The 17,348-nt window shown below is 37.5% G+C and overlaps 1 protein-coding gene across 8 annotated transcripts in view; it reads left to right on the top strand.

The window, feature by feature from the left end:
• The window catches only part of DPYD (dihydropyrimidine dehydrogenase), a 366,543-nt gene that overhangs the window by 259,734 nt on the left and 89,461 nt on the right, over positions 1-17,348 (top strand). For all 8 annotated transcript variants that reach the window (XM_069022646.1, XM_069022644.1, XM_069022647.1 and 5 more), the window contains 2 exons: positions 13,675-13,795; positions 14,670-14,789. In XM_069022646.1, the coding sequence (XP_068878747.1) occupies positions 13,675-13,795; positions 14,670-14,789 (241 nt within the window). The remainder of the gene's footprint in view (positions 1-13,674; positions 13,796-14,669; positions 14,790-17,348) is intronic.

The raw sequence follows: 17,348 nt of genomic DNA on the forward strand, positions 1-17,348 counted from the left end.
GCAAGAGTAGCTACAAAGAGGGGAGGATTATTCACTGTCATGTCAGATGATACAGCAAGGGGCAAATTGCAGGCTGAATGTTTCAAATTGCACATTAGGGAAAAAATTCCCCAACAAGGTGATGCAGATCAGGAACATGGTGTCATGGAGGGGCTGTGTATTCTGCATCTGGAGTTTTTAGGGCTCAGGCAGGCAAAGCTATGGCCAACCTCACTGGTGTTGGTGGTAGTCCCACTCCAAGTGGGAGCTTCCAGTACCTGCCCTCCTGGAGTCCATTCAGACAACCATTTCTGTGGATCCACCCAGTTCAATTCCTAACCAAAGGCACGGCATTCTTTGTACCGGGGTAGGAAATGAGTACTGGATAAAAGGAAGCACTAGGACTTAGGTGTTGACATGGAGTAAGATAATCAGTATGAACAAGGAGATCTCAAGTCAAAAGCAACAAATCTCATATTCAGAGATCTCAGACTAAGTGCAAGAACAGAGATTCCTCATGCTATAAGCAAATATTGTAAAAGTTAATAACATCCTGGCATATAACTCTTTCTCATTAATTAGTCATACCTTCAAACCTCCAAAATATAAAAACTCTTTGCCTGTCTCAGCAATCTCAGCATTTAATCTCTAGGTCTGGGGAATTGTTTGATTTTTTTTTTTTTAGTTTATATTGAAGAAGGAATGTATATGTCTCTTGTGAACACTGAAATCCAGATCCTCGTGGTTTAACTATTCAGATTATATGTAAAATGAACTTGTTTTGTGGTTCTTTTCGTACCTTTATTTTCATTTTATTTCAGCTGTACTTGCTACAGCCTCTGCTGCTGGCTGTGCTTATGTTTATTGCCTGCAATTAGGAGACAAGTTTCATAAAAGCCTACATTGCCTCATTCAGAAGACGACAAATCTGTCAAAAACAAAAAGAAGAAACACCCCAAAGCCCTGGTTACTCTGCAAAGATGAGAGCTGACTGTGTGGCACAATTAGATTTGCTCTGCTGTACCTTGGATATAGGAAAGATGAGGCTGCTTTTTAATTGAGGTGCACAGCATAGCATGCTAATTCGCTGTTGTTCTGCCAGCAAGGAGCTTGAAGTATTTTAAATAAATGATGCCCCAAACAGAATTTGATTATATCTGTGTTCATGTGACATTCTACTATCAGCCTACAATAATATGCTGGTTAAGTATAATTCATTGAGTCCTGCAGGCAGTATTAGTTCTTGCTCTTCTCTTCTGTAGCAGTTATTGCAACAAATTAATGCAAAGTACAGCAGAGTGGTGCTACAGTGGGCTGTAGCAGCAGTATGAACATCGTCACCCAAAATCCAGTATAAACCAGTGTGAGTGAGGTTTGTGTTGGTGTTTGGGGTGGAGTTTCAGGATTTGTATGTCTTCTTGTTCTCTTGCGCTGGCCACTTGCATGCATTCTGGCTGGTTCTTAAGAATATAAGTCCTAGCTGATCTCAGTGCCTTTGTGTCTGCCACTGGCCTCTGTTGCTTTGGGCCATATTTTGACCAAATGACCTCTTTCAGTCGTGTTTTTCAGAGTGCAGACTGTTTCAAAGGCACTGTAAGTTCCATAAAACTGGGTGGCTGGGGAGGGGAATTGCCTGCTGCCCAAGCAAATGGATATGAAGAGGAGCCTTGATAGTTCAACTGAGGGAGAAGCTCAGCAGAGGCAAAAAATTCAGTCCCTCAGAAAGAAGGACTCCTTGGCTGAGGAAGTGATGCTGTTACTCTGTGTGTTCAGGGATGAGCTGCACTGGGCAGTGTTTTGCTGGGAGGCAATCTGGGATGTGCAGGAAGAAGGGATGCTCCTGATTGCCTCCTTCAACTCCTGCAAATGTTGACCTAAGCACACATTTTCACAGGTCAGGAGATGTGTTTTGTGGACTTATGTTCATAGTCTTTTATGATAATTCCATTTTGTTGTTCAACCTCTTTGGATTCCCTTTTTCATCTTCTCTGTTGTCAGTTGTCTCTTTCTTTTCTTTTTCTATTCCTTGCTTCTTCAAAACTCTCCTCATAAACTAAACCCTGTGCTGAGTTGCTTTCAAAGTAAAAATTGACTCATGAGCTATTTCACTTGAAATCTGAACAGGAAAAGCTTGCTGGCTTTATGGTCACTCCTGGGTGACATCATTCACCTTCCTTCATTCACATTCCTCCAGTACCTGATAAATCACTTCCTTTTCTGTTACCATTGCAGGATTCAAGTGTGATTAAATGTTGTGATTTAAATGGATTTCTTGCACGTGTCCTTTATGTCCTTATATATTCTATCTTTTGTAACATGTAGAAGGAGACAATACTTAATAATGAGGTATGACAGTTAATTGGTGTTTTGTCTAAAGAATTCTGCTTTTCATACACTCAAGGAGAAATGAATTGAAATGCAAAGTTTAATAAATTCATCATCAGAACACTGTTCTGTAATTTTATATTGTGGTTTGACAACATTTAATCCACTGTTATTGCTTTGAAGGATTTCTAATTGAATTACTCAAAAGACAAAATGGAAAATAAAAAGGGATTATAAATACGGCAGTAATGTTAACAGCACTACCAACTTGCTGAAACTTTTTAATGATATGCTATGGCTGCTAATAAGGTTTTAAATACTGTTTATGTGTGGTGACTTATATTTATGTAAGGAAAGTATTCTCTACAGAATGTATTTTCTTAGCAAATGTAAAAGTGATTCTGTTTCCTTGAAAATCATGAAGACATGGAAGCAATTTGGGTTTACACTTATTTTCAATCTTACTATGGTGGAAGCGTTTCTGCTGAAATTCACATTATGGGTGACAGATTACACAGAGAAGGTTATTTTGGTCACAATATCAGTGACCTGCCGTTGTGTGGCTGTTTTAATGACACTTCAAGATTTTGGCTGTTTTAATGACACTTCAGTAGCCTAACAGCAATGAAGTATATAGTGAGTGCTTCCCATAAAGGAGCAAACCCTTTTTGTTTTTTTTTTTTAAACCAAATGGCAACCTGTACTTGTTCTTGAAGTTGTATTTTAATGCCCTGAGAAGTTTTCAGAAAAGGGAAATGTAGGAAACTTGAGCAAATGTGCAGGCCCTTTGGATTGCCTTTGGATATGTGATTGTGCCATAAGGCATTGCAGTTTTTTGTAACCATGATATCTGGTAAACAGGATTTAGTGGAAACAAAATCATCACCAACAAGTAACTGTTCAGGAAAAATGTAATATTTTAAGATTGTTTATGTTGGTGCAAATTAATAATTTTTTCTTTTTATGGTTTCAGTTTTATGCCAGTGTTTGATAAAGTTAACTAGCAGTGTATTAACTAATCTCTTCACTGCCTGCACAAGAGTTTTCAGGACTACGTTCATATTTCTTTAAATTTTGCCTCAGCTCCTAGTAAACTTAGACACTTTGTTGGGAAGCTTGCTCTTTACAGTAGCCCAAATCTGAATACGTGCCCACTTGATGACCATTTTAAAACTAAGTGGCAAATTCTTCTCAGAGCATATGTTTTAAATTCCCTAGTTTCATGTTTCAAATGTTTATGCTTTCCTCAATTATTTAGTGTTTTCTGCCTTAATATTATAGGAAGGGACAGAGCTTGCCTACCTGACCACAAGAGAAAGCTATTTGTAGCTGCAGCATTCACATATTCAAGTTCTGCACTTCCCTTTTACATATTTCATATATGACATAAACCTAATCAAACCTTTATGCCTCCTAGCAGGTGACCTCTGCATGAACTAAAGAGCTGAAATATTATTTAATCATGCTGCATACCACTTTTTACAGTGCTGTGAGAAACATTAGTTTGGCTGGCTAGGAACAACCAAGATAAAATACTTTGTTCTGTCAGGGTTAAAAAGACATTTTTATTAGTGAATGCTTTACATATACCAGCGCTGTTGATAAATAAATCCTTCCAGTCAGTGTGTCCAAGAAGTTTCCTAAAGGTAAATGTGACAGTTTCCTATTTTTCACTTGGACTGTTTAAGCCCAGTTAGTATTGGAACAAATAATTTGTTAATTTGAACTGCCAATCTGTGCATCAACCTTTCAGGCCAACTATTATTAACCTTTATTCTGACAATCAAAGAAAATAATCTGATTTAAATGCCTTTAATATTGCATTAAAATCAATAACTATAAATACTCATTGCTAAAGTTTTAACAGACCTATCACAATGAAACAAAAGGAGATTTTTCCCTATCATGTAAGGTAACCATAAACATATAAAAAGCCTTATACATAATTGTAAAAGTAGAATGTTTTCTAACAGAGATACTTCTTCTGATTGCTTAGATTAACATTTTAAAATTAAAAATAAGTGAAACAAACCCCAAACATTCAGGATAAGGAAAAACATTATGACACAACCACCTACACAGAGAGAGGAATCAGTTTTCAAAAAAAATTCAGTTGTTTTTGTCTTTGTGCTGGGGAGAAAACAAAAAGCTTTTCTGTGATCTGAAAATGGAGTAATTACAAAGCTGACTAAAGGCAGCCACCAACCTTTCAAGTCCCAGTTGTGCTTGATCTTGACCTCCCTCTAATTGTTGTTCTTACTCCCAACACAAATATGTGTTTTGTACTTCTCTCTACTGGTCAGTCAAAAATCTCCAGCTCATTTTTGACCTTGTCCACACACGGGTGTTCAGTCATGAGGTGCAGCATTATCTCAGAGGGGATGTAGGAGTGCCGTGCTGCTAATAAGATGCCCAAAGAGGATCTCCCACACAGCACTTTGATAAATGTATTCTTGAGTTTGGATGCTGACCTGTGTTAAAATTGGCAGCTTTTAGATTAGGTATGTTAAAACCCATTGGAGCGAGTTCTTTTTGTTTGGCTTATTTTTGTCTGGTTTTTGTCATACGTTAAGCATCATTCATTTGTGTAGCTCCAGTAGAGTACTACAATAAAGAAACACTGTAACAAGTTATTCTTCCCATTTTTTTAAATAAAATGAGGAGATCAAAGGTTATTTGTCTTGTGCTTTTAACATCTTTCAAATGTTCTAATTAAAGAGCTGACATAGGGAGAAATTGTGATACTAGTAAGAAGGAGAGTAAGAAAGAAAAGGGAGAAAGGGATCTCCTAAAATTGAAAAATTTCTTGAAATTCTCATTCTGTAGAAACCCTGTATGTTTCTATAAGGTTTATTTCGTTAAATGCTTTTAAATTTCAAGGGGGTTTTTTTATGTGCACCAATTTGTTCTTTCAGTTTTTCACAGTAGTCTGAGAAGAGCCTGTGACCGCTTTGAGAAGTAGGAGTCCCAGTCCCTTGTTGGCTTTTCTCAATGCCCACTGTTATCTCTCTCAGTATAGATAGGGTCTCAGACTTTTGACTTCTCAGTTCAGCCATGACCAAAACCCAGACCTAATCCAGAGTGACTTGATTTTGCCCAGTGACACATTGATATCACTGGAAGAAAAGGAGAACCTCAATTAGGCTCCCCCAAGTGGAACTTGCAGTGACAGATCTGAAGGAGCAGCTGATCAAATTTTGACACCTTGCTTGCAGCTTTACTTTAAATTAATAAAGTCCAAACATCTAGGAATGGAGCTAGGTGCCAGGAGTTTTTTAGTTCTTATAACTTACCACAGGAAAAAAAAAGTTCAGTCAGGTCTCTCAGTTCTTGCTTAGATTTTTACTTAGGCAAAAACATCTATGAATTGGGAGTCATTACTCTCTAAAAATCTTGGGGTTTTAAAAATTAAATTTAAAGATAAAAATGTGTTCTTTATGTGGTCTTCAAGTGGTAATGTTTTTGCCTAATTGAAAAGACTGTAACCAAAAGAATTAATGTAGTCTACAAAAACTAATGGGAATTTTCCAAGCTGTACTTCTACATCTTAATATGCAGTATTTTGTAAGCAAAAATGTTCTTGTTTCAGTAGTAGGACATACTTAGTTATATAAGCCATATGATATCTTTCCAGTTTAAAAATACTACAGTTTTGTTCAAATTATAAAGAGAACATTTTGCTATGTAGAAACAACATAAATGTGTTCATTAACACAGTAGACTTGTTTCAAAAGACTTTTTCAAAGAAAGGAGCATTTTAGAGTTTGTAAGAGAGTAGAAAATAAGCATGTCTTTGAATTAAATCAGTGAACAATAGTCACAGTGCATATTGTTGCTATGGTAGTTTAGTTAAATGGTAACTGTGGAATTTGATTAATTTTTCTCATCTGAATCTCTGATCATTTAGAAATGCTTCCAAAAACCCCACCTCTACAACCTCCCTTCATATTGAAAAGACCTCTTGTTTCAAAGTGCAAGTTAATTAATAAAAGCTGAAGGCTGAAATGGGATGAAACATTTTTATTCTCCTAGAACATAATATGACATTATTCATGTTCGGATGTTTTGAATTTTTACCCTGAATGGGATTTTCCTGTACCATTTTATTGAAGATATTTAATGAGATTTTGGAGTTTGGGGGTTTTTTTTGCTAAACTAGTACACTTTGGATCTCATGCCAAAAAGAAATACAGTATTGACTGGAAAAGAGTGCTGAATTCACATACTATCATTATCTCTAAAAGTTTGTTTTGTGGCATTGGTTTCACATCACATCATGGAGTCTTGCTGGAGGGATATAAGCTCTCAACCAGCAGCTACCTTTTTGTGAAGCTGACCAGGCTAACCCAAAGCCTCTGATGTAATTTAGGCAGTTTTTAAAAATTTTTCCTAATATATATATAGATAGCTTCACATACAACTGTGAAAACTGTTATTCCTGCCTTAGGTTAAACTGCTTCATTTCTTTCTTTTTGACAGCTGCGGTCAATAGATGTTGACCAAAAGCTGTCAAATTTCCTGAGAAATGAGGAAGAATTTTTACTCCAGATGAGAAGCGGAGAGTTATTCATCTTCTGTCCTGGGAAATCCTTCCCTTATTTTGACAGGCTTTAAACAAATTGTTAGCTTTAATTAAGTTTGAATGGGGACAAATGCACAACCTGAACTGCTCCTTTTGGGATGTAAGAAGGCAGTAAAATTAACCATGAGTTTCTGCAATGGTGACTCTTGCTATAGTGATTGACTGTAATTCTGTATTTAGGTACGGTCGGAATTTTGTGTAGCTTTAGAGAGAGTGTTTTATGAAGACAATGTTCTCATAGAAGGAGGGAGAAAAGATAGCTGTGGAAAGGATAAATAGTAAAATACACATATATATGTATAAAAGTGGTGAAGGCTACAGATACTGATTTACAATGCTTTAAGATGGAATTCCCATACTTTTACTTTTTCTTCATATTTTAATGAATAGCAAAAGTGTAATTCTTCACACGCAGAGCTGGGTTTTTTCTGTTGGTAGGGTTGGGGGGGTTGTTTTGTTTTTAAGTTACGATTTTTTAATGGTTTTCTGGACAAGAAATACTGGATAGACATATTTAAACTAACAGCTTATCAGGCTAGTACATCCTCATTTCATTTATGGGATCTCTGTAAAAGGTGCAGATCCATAGGTACACATCAAGCCAGCAGAGTGGATTGAATATGTGAGGAGTCTCTAGAAATGATCATTACTCACTTTCTAAACCTTCTCCAAATGCATCCTGTCCCTGCCTTTCCACACTGCAGGTTGTGGCAGGTAGTGCCACCGTAATGTTCAGAGGGAGAGTAGGATGGACCTGCTGCATGGAGGTTACCTGCAGATGGGCAGATTCTCTTCTCCTTTCTTGCTTTTCAGATGAAGGTGCATTTGAGTCCTCTTGGGCTTTCAGACAGTGATTTGACTGAGGATAGGTTTAACTCTTCCCTAGCAGACTACTGTTGAATGAAACAGTAAAGTGAGAGAAGTATGTGTATTAAATTTAACAGCTGAGTCTTGCAAATTCTCACCTAAAAACACTTTCCTACACTACATCATTCTTGTAATCATAAAAGCACTCCCTCCTTTTCCCACAGATATGGTACTAGTTTGAAAAATGTATCTACTGCTCAGAATGAGGGACTTAACTGCAGAATATTTTTTCATCTAAAAAATTTCTCCAATGCTAATAGGTACAACAGGAATACAAGATTTCTTTCTGAAAAATCAGTACAGAAAGAAAATCTGCCATGAGAGGAGTGCTCTGATGAGGGACTGTTGGTGCCACTTGCCTACTCTTGCCTAGCTGTCAGCTTCATGGGTGCTAAGTTAATAAAAAGACAAGTCCTCTGTAACTTGCTATCAGCATTTAGAATTGAAAACATGCTTACATAATGCATTATTTTAACCATAAAATTCATAGGCAAGAGATATATATGAGAATAGTCTTGTGGCCATCAAAGACTTGAGGTGTATGAGGAAGATCAGACTTACTCTTGCATTAAATATGATAAAGTATTTTAATTTCTGAAACTTTGTTGTTTAGGTCATTGTAGTCAGTGATAGATGAGATTTAAGGACTTTATATGCAAGGTCTTACTGCATCTTGCAACACTCTTTTGTGCCATCTAGAACTTCCCATCATCACGGTCAGGATAATGGACCAGCACAAATCATCAATGTGACGTGGGGTGATAAATCCAATAGTCCTATGTAATGAAGCGGTTATACATATGTAAAGTCAGGATTTTGTCTGAGAAAAGTTGCATTTTCATTCTTTCCACAAATGTACGAGTCCTTGTCCTGTTCTTAGTAAGACAGAACTGCCACCATTATTTAGGGACAGCCTGAAGATTGCAGGATATGGTCTATTTTCTGTAGTACTAATTAGACAAGATCAACTAATGTGCTCTACTGAGTGTTAACCTTTCTTATGAAGTTCTTAGGGAAAATCTTGTAACAGATTGTTCTTTTTTATGACATCTTTCAGACTGCTCTTTGTATTCTTTATATATGCATGCATGTATATGTACGTGCACTCACACACATGTGCTTCCCGAGGACTGTTTGCGTAGTTAACAAATGCGTGTTAGTTACCCTAAAGAAGTTGTAATTCTATCTTTTGCATTATTCAAATGCTCTGAAAAGCTATTTAAATCCTAGTATTAAAAATATTTCTGTTGTTAATGTGGAAAGTATCTCATGGTTTAAGGTAGTCCAGAGAATCAAATGCAGTTTTGTGCCAGGCAAACCTTTTCAGGTCATTATTCAAATGACTTTTGCAAAACTGGGCACCAAAGCAAGGTGAGTTGTAGGAGGTGCACCTCAGGCTGTCTGTCTCTCCTCTCTCCATTTATTAAACAGGCATAATAGTAATTCTCTGCCTCAGAGAGGTGTTCTGAATACAGTGTAAAGATTGTGCAGTAACAGGATAGTGCAAAAATGAGGGCCCTGCAAGAACACTGAAAATAGGTCACAATAAAAATTTCCAAAAATCTGCAGCAAGACATTTCTGTGGTAATCTCATCGTGGTTTTGTTTCTTTCCATGAAACACAAGGAGAGATGACCTACTCTATGCACAGCATTTTCACGCTTCTTTTTAAACGGGCAGGATGTATCTGCCTTGGGGGTGATAGGACAGGGGATTCATCTCATTACTGATGCCAATTGCAATCATAGACAACTTGCTGCTTTAATTTCTGAGGACTTATGCTCATAGTTATGGTTGTAGTTAAGCTTATCATGTGATCATTTAGAAAAAAAGGTGAATAGTTGTTTTTCCTCTAGTATATCTACCCATTGGCAATGAGTAGTTAGGATTAAAAGCTTCATCTAGCCCAAGGCTATAATGAATATTCAGGAAAAATGGTTCTGTACTGTTGCTTAGGGAAGTAAAAAGACAACCCCTGTAACATTCAAATCTCCTGTGCCTTTGGAATAAACAAGCAGTATTTGATTAACAGGAAGACAGACGACACGCTGATGTACAGCTTATACCAAAAGAGACTTTATATGGTATTAAATTACCAACAGATTCCTGTAGGTACAGTGCATGAATCAATATTATGTTTTAGCTGATGATAATTTTAGCAAGCTTTTATTTAGATGGGATTTGTTTAAAAAAAAAATAAAATACAGCAGATAAACAAAGTGTGCTAGCAATGGATGTTACAGTCCATTGGAGCATTTGTTCATTCTTCTGGATTGACACACAGTGCAAAATTATGCTACACATTCTGTTACAATCACACTGTATCATTATTAATGAGAGAACCAACAAACCCAGTTATGTGTAATGTAAGAAGGTAATTTTTAGCAACATGGTAGACTCTGAACCAAAAGCATTACAATCCTGTACTAAATTAAGCAGAATAATATTTTATTTAGTTCATATTGTTGGTTTTGTGAATACAAATGCCCAGCTGTTTTTACAGCTAGTAACATTTTACACATCAAGCCTTTTAGAAAATATTTCTTAACTATGCAGACTTTGTCAACCACTTTATCAATGATAAAAGCTGCAGGCACTTTCAGAAACTTAGATGGGGGTGAAAAAAGATATTTGTGTTGTATTAGCAGTGACAGTATGTTTTATAATGTGATTTACAGGCTTCGAGATTCATTCTTTCACAAGTTTTATGCTCATCCTTGAAGGTTTTATAAATCCAAGAAAGAATGGGTAAAAGCAATTTGTAAATTGGGGTCAGTCTTTCAGAAACCTAAGTAGGTGGGAGGTCCTCAGTCAGTCAAATGAATTAGGCAAAATGAAGCCTGTACATAACCTCTTCAAAACTAGTTTTTGGTATCGTGCTACTCGCTTTATTAAATTTGCACCTGAGTTTAAAACTTTTGAATGGGACAAATTAGTATTCTCAGAAATCTGAAGTTTTGAACTGCATTTCTTTAGTCAGTGATTGCATTTAGAAATTAATTCTCATTTCTAATTACTTTAGGGTTTCTCAAAATTGTGTTCTTGTGTGACCTCTGCAAACTGGTCTTAGTCTAAAGGCAGGCAAGCTTTTATGGAGAGGTTGTGCACCAGCCAGTGAACTTCCCATGGATTATACAAACGTAGTTTATTCATTTCCTATGAAAATTTTCTGTCTAGTGACATCAGCATCTTCTGGTTTCAGCCATCTGATTGCTTAGAATGCATTTCTCCAAGTCCTCAGTGCAAATAGAGAATTATGAAATTTATAAATTAACTTCTCTTAATGATCTAAAGAAGAAAATGTGAATTTTAAAAAAAATCCTAAAACCAGGTGAGGATATTATTCCTCTTTGAGAATACATTAGTAGTCTGGAGAGCACAAAAGCTCTGGTACTCTCAGGCAGTCACTTCATGACAGAAGTCCCTCTGGGAGCAGGGACACGTGGGCTGTGACCACTGGGCACTGCCAGTGCCACTGCTGTGAGGGGAGAGAGGATGGGCTGAGGTGACTCTCTGGTGTTCGCTCCTGCACCGGGAGGAATCTGAGCACGAGGGGCTGGAGGCAGAGCAAGGAGGAGGAGGGTGGAAGAATGGATCATCTGGATGTTCCAGCACAACTCCATTGTAGGGCTCGCACTGAAAGGGGAAGCAGTGAGGTGCATCACATGGGTGTGTCTTTGGGGTGTGGCACAAGGGTAAACTGACATTTTTTTAAGTTAGCATTATCTCCGTATGATATTTACTTAATGTGCAAATTAGTTCGATAAAACATTATGGGGAAAAAATAATCTTTAGAAATACCTGTTTCAGTTCAGAATTCTCAAATTTAATGGGAATTCTAATTTTTTTGCATAAAATTAATCACCTTTCCAATTTCTATCAGTAATTGTCTCGCTATGCAACAAAGCACTGTTTTAACTTTTGTTTCATTTTTTCAATGTTTACTCACTAAACATTCCTTTTTTTTTCCTTGGAATATTAAGTGAAATAGTATGAAAGATTTTACCTCCTTCACTTGAATTTTCAAATTATTTTCATATTAATTTACCAGTGATTTTATGGGTACCAAAAATGGGCAATTTTCCAAGGCTCATACAAGTGAGCCTTTCAAAAGGGCTTTGTCTAATCATGTGCTGTGCAATCACATATTTAAAGTGTTTACTAGCATGAGAAATAGAAGACTATTCCACTGCATTCATTGCATTAATCTTAGTGTGTGAGAAGTAGAACTGATTGAAAATAAAGATCTTTACTTACTTTCAGGGGGAAAAAAAAAGTCAATTATTATTTATTACAGAAGAAAAACTAGTTAAATTGTCTTAGGTAAGATGAAAATTGGGGTTTTATGAAAGACATCTCCCAGCAAGTTATTCAGTGTGGATTAAAGTAATTGTATTTTTTAAGGCATTAGTGTGTGCTGGGGTAAGAATTTTTATGGCAGCACTATAAGCACAACGAAGTCAGCATAATGAGTTATGTGGTGCCAACATCCTGAACATTATCACAAGGATTTCTAAGGAGAAGAATTAACATAAAGGATATACAATTCATGTCTTCTAGAGGGTCTCTCATTTCTGCATTGGGCCTCAAGGAAATTCAAAACAGAAATGAAAGTCAAAGCTGCAACTACTTTCATACTGCCAGTGCAGGGTTCATACATATTTCATGGCAGCTGCATGGGCGGGGAGATCACCGTTTTTATTGGGATGCCAGAGCTAAGTCTTAGGATTTTACTATTCATGTCAAGCACTGTGTACTTTGTAGGAACACAGCCTGTGGGGTTTTTGTTTGTATTTAACCATTGGTGTAAAAAAGGAAAAACAACAAGGGGATATTTCCTGTGTGTTCGCTATACTGGCAACCTTGGTGTCTTCTGGATTGTTTTAAATTAATTTTCATTTAGTCTCATCCCATTCTCAGTTACTACATAGCAATGCAGCGTTCTGAGTTTTTACAATATCCAAATGGGAGAAGATTATTCATATATGACAGATTTAATTATCTGAGAGAGTGATAAAGACTTAGTAAATGTAAATAATTGCTGCAGTACCAATTAGCCTACCCACAGGTAATACTTGTACTAAATCTTGTAATGGTACCATTCAATTTTTAACCAGAACATGCAGTACATTCTACATGCATCAGTATTGCAAATTTTAAGGTATTTGTGGAAGAGCATTATCAATTGCCAACAGAAAAATGAAACGAGTTACATTGAACAAGAACCCCTGTATGTGCCAGATGCAGGTGTTCGTTCCACTGAGCTGTCCTCAGTGGAAAGGCTACTTGATTACTGTCTACATGAGATGTATTCCATAAGGGAAGTAAATGACTGGAAATCAGGAAAAGGCAACACTTGACGATTTCGATTTCTGGCTTTAACAGAGAAGATTTTGATCTTTCATTTACACTGTGGCCATCCCAAGTTGTTCTCAGAGTTCAGAAATGCTGAATTGTATTCTGATAGCCCTGCAACCTCGGTTCATCTTTGTTGTTCTGATCAAGGCATGATCAGACAATGCTTCAGATTCACATTATTTTATAGGATACTGCTTGTTTTTAATGTACCTTACATAGAATGAGTCATTAAAACTGAAAAGTAATTTTTAAAATAAATGGGTAAAGTAGTCTCTGTCATCCAAAATGGTGTTTTCCTCTCTCTGGGAAGGCAACATTTTGTGAAATCTTTGTCTTCTGGAAAAAAAAATTCTTTTTTTCCATGAAATAGCCTTTCTGTAGTGGATTTGCAGTTACTTGATGTGTCTGAAATAAGTTAACTAATGAGATGAAGTTCAGTCTGATGTGCAATTTCACAAAATTGCAGTATAGTCACTTAAAAAAAAAGTTTTCTATTTCCTTAATGTACCTTTTGTTCATATTACTTTTAATTATGTTCTATATTTATCTGGCCTATTTGAACAGGATCCAGAGCTGGTACGGAACATCTGTCGCTGGGTTAGACAAGCTGTTCACATTCCTTTCTTTGCCAAACTGACCCCAAATGTCACTGATATTGTGAAAATTGGAGTGGCTGCGCAGGAAGGTGAGTGACTCCAGTGCACAAGTTGTGCAGATTGCTAATTTGCTGGATGAGGTAAGATAGGAATGTTTCAGGAATAACAGATAACAACAAAAACTAATACTAAAATATTTTGTTTGATGTATTTAGAATAAGCAGAGTAATCAAAGGTTTCCTAATTTTGGCCATGCATCTAGAACAGAGCAATATATGAAGAGAACCATGTTAGACTGTGAACAATAAATTGTATATGTTTTTGTGTGTTTCCCTGAATGCTCTTATTTCTGTCATATTTATATGTTTACCAGACCACTGTAAATCCCGCTATTCCCATATTTAGTAGTGAAAATGATGTGTGTGTTCTGAGAAAACAAAAATACACCATTTGAAGTTATATATGTATTTTTTTTTTCCTTAGAGCTTAAAGTACAACATGGCAGCAAGTAAGTTTGCAAGTAGGTGTCCATCACTTAGAACCATGGTAATTGTTTCTTTGTCACATTGCTACTTTTGTCTTGCTGCACAGAAGCTTGGAGGAGGTGGCCGCTGTGTTGGGGTACCTTTGGGTGTTGAGCACCCACTGTAGCAGGTTCTGTCCCACACATCTGAAGGGCAGAGATCTGCCTGTCAGCCCCAGTGTTTGCACATGCTGTCTTATAGCCCTTACAGCTCTTTCAGCCGATGCAGCCTGCCTTGAAGCTAGTGCTAGATTTATTATCCCAGGATTGGTCATAAGAACCTTTCTGTGTATCCCCTTGCAGTTTGTTGCTTTTGCACACCAGCTGTTTATTTGAGTTTCTAGTTATTTCAGACTTTCACAGGTTTTCTGCTGTATTTTATCCTCTCTTGTTCATATACGCATGATTTAACAAGAAGCGGCTGACCTTTCCTTTCACAGGTGGCGCAGATGGGGTTACAGCCACCAACACTGTGTCAGGACTGATGGGACTGAAAGCAGACAGCACACCTTGGCCAGCAGTTGGTCGAGGACTGAGGACCACATATGGTGGCATGTCAGGTAGGTGTTGCCCTTTTTGATGCATGGTACTTCCTTGGAGGCTTTCAAAACATCAGGAGGTCCTTGTAGTGGACTAGAATATCATGTCTGCAGTCTCACCGAGTCCTTAAAGCTCACTGCTGGTCAATGTTTCTAAGTCATGACAGATGGAACAGATTAAGTGTGAAGGCTCTTGGGTTGCCCTTTCCTTAATGGTAAAGCACTGCATCAGAATACTGCAATAGGGTCACTGCAGAGGGAAGGAAATCTCTTCCCTCGTGACCCTCTGTTTTCCTCAAATTTTTCATCCTGTCACAATTGTCAGGCCCCACGGTAGACAGAGGCTAATGAAAGGGCATCGCAGGGGGAAATATCAACAATCCAAATGCAGTGTATGTTTCATAGCCCAATCTCCAGCCTTCCTCCCTCCTTCCCACTAAGTGCACCTTTTCCAGGAAGGTTATTTCCTCCTCACTGTGGTAAAAATGATAGACAGTATTAGGCAAATATATGCGTATTTTTTAGCCTATTACTCAAGATATACAAGAATATCTTATGTAGGCCATATTTGCAAGTCCTGCTTCACAGTTAATTTTCAAACCAGTAGCAAAACTTTTACACTCCAGTCCAGTGCCGGTACACACTAATGTATTAATCTATTGACCCTGTGAACTCTGCTGCTGTGACAACACAAACTTGGCCCTGCAAAGACAATACTATGAGCTTCTTGACTTCACTGGTATGGACATTTGTCTCCTTTGTGATAGAGGTAGCAGTAAATATACATAAAAGTAATAGCATCCTCCTGATTGAGTCAAATGTTATTCTATTGGACCCGCCTCCTACCTCACCCCAAAAACATAATCAGAGACCAGACAGGCAAAAATATTTTTTGTGACTGGTGTTATCCTTAGAGAACCACAGGAAATGTAGCAAAAGATGACTTTTAAACAAACTTTAATTCAGATGAGTGTATTCAGTGGCAAATTGCATTCTTGCCTCAGATAATTACATAGAATTTGGAATTTTTTAGAGAACGCTGAAAAGTAAGAAAGTGATAACAATCAGAAAAAATCTTTATGCCCATCGCATAATGATTATTTCACAGTGACAGTCCAATAAGATGTTATATTTTAATATTATGCAAAATGGGAGGAAGAGGGGAACAAGAAGAGAACAGCTACAGCCCATTTCAATTTCTCTAGCCTGCCATGTTGACAGGAAAAGAATAAAGGAGGTCACAGTGGGTGCTGTGCATTAAAAATTAATAAAAGAACTATTGCAGTAGTATTTTATATAAGTAACACCATTCACATTTTCTCATTTAAGTTGCAATTTCTGAATATTCCTTCCTACCATAAGTCTGCCTAATAAAATCTGTAAAATGGCTGCATTATGAGAAGTGTGTCTCTTATGTCACAAATTTGAAACATGTATGTGGCGTAAATTACAGTGGCACCTGCATGCCCAGCTGTGAGGATGTACCAGAACTTCTGTGGTTTACAATACTAAATGGACCAGAGGAAAAGTTCGTTCTCTATTTTATGTATATGTATGTGTGTGTGTATGTGTGTAAGTATAATTTTTTTTCCCTGAAGTTTTACGTGCATCAGAGGGGAGAGAAAATTACATTTTAGGATGCACCATTACCTATGATGCAAATCTGCTTATTTAAAAAATATGTAAAACACTGAAGTGCTGTCAATTTATTATGTTTTGAAAGAGCAAAATGCAACAGACCAATATATAAACATTTCTTTCTGATAGTTGGCATTACTGGGTCCCAATCCCACAACTCCTTGCACAAAAGAAAGCCACAGAGCCAATAAAGTCAATAGCTCGGCAGCATGCTGCACTACTTTCTGCTCAGCAGTCAGGTATAGCGGTATACAAATTTCCAAAAGCAGGAAAGCAATTTTAAACCAGGAGAGCTAGCATGCTTACAAGAAGACAAAAAGTGGGAGAGCGTGTCATCTTGTCAGAGCAAGGGGCAGGGTGGCCGTACTTCTGTTCCCGGCTGTGCCGCGGCGCAGACGTGTGGCCTGCAGCCAGACACTTGACCTTTCCATGCTTTATTTCTCCTGTCTGTGGAATGGCAGGAACACCACTTACATGCCTACAGGCTTGGTGGGAAGTGCTCTATGGCATGAAAGTTGCTCACAGTGTAACATATTGGTTTCTATTTTGATGTGTGTAAACTTCTTGTTTTATTTTATTATCTGATAGAGTCAGTAAGTTTTTGTTGTTTTTTCCAAATAATTCCTCTCAAGAGAGAATTAATTTTTGAAATGAAAGACAGCACTATTATAGAAGCAATAAGTCTGCTTCGTTTTCAGTGTGTTTTCCCAAAGCACAGCTGGTTCATTGTTGTTCTGTCGTGCACAAACCTAGGGCAGATACAGCGCACAGCCAAGCTGGATCAGGCTTTCTGGATTTTTCCATGTGTGTAAATTCTGGACTGGCAGTGATGCTCACATGGCACAGAGGTACGGTGAGTGAGGCAGGAGTCCCTGTCCTGCAGGGTGCCACACTCAGGGTGCTGTGTGACCGTGGGTGGGGTGGGAGCTGGCTCCAGCCCTG

Source organism: Aphelocoma coerulescens, chromosome 8 (genome assembly GCF_041296385.1).
Source record: "Aphelocoma coerulescens isolate FSJ_1873_10779 chromosome 8, UR_Acoe_1.0, whole genome shotgun sequence".
Classification (NCBI taxonomy): Eukaryota; Metazoa; Chordata; class Aves; order Passeriformes; family Corvidae; genus Aphelocoma; species Aphelocoma coerulescens.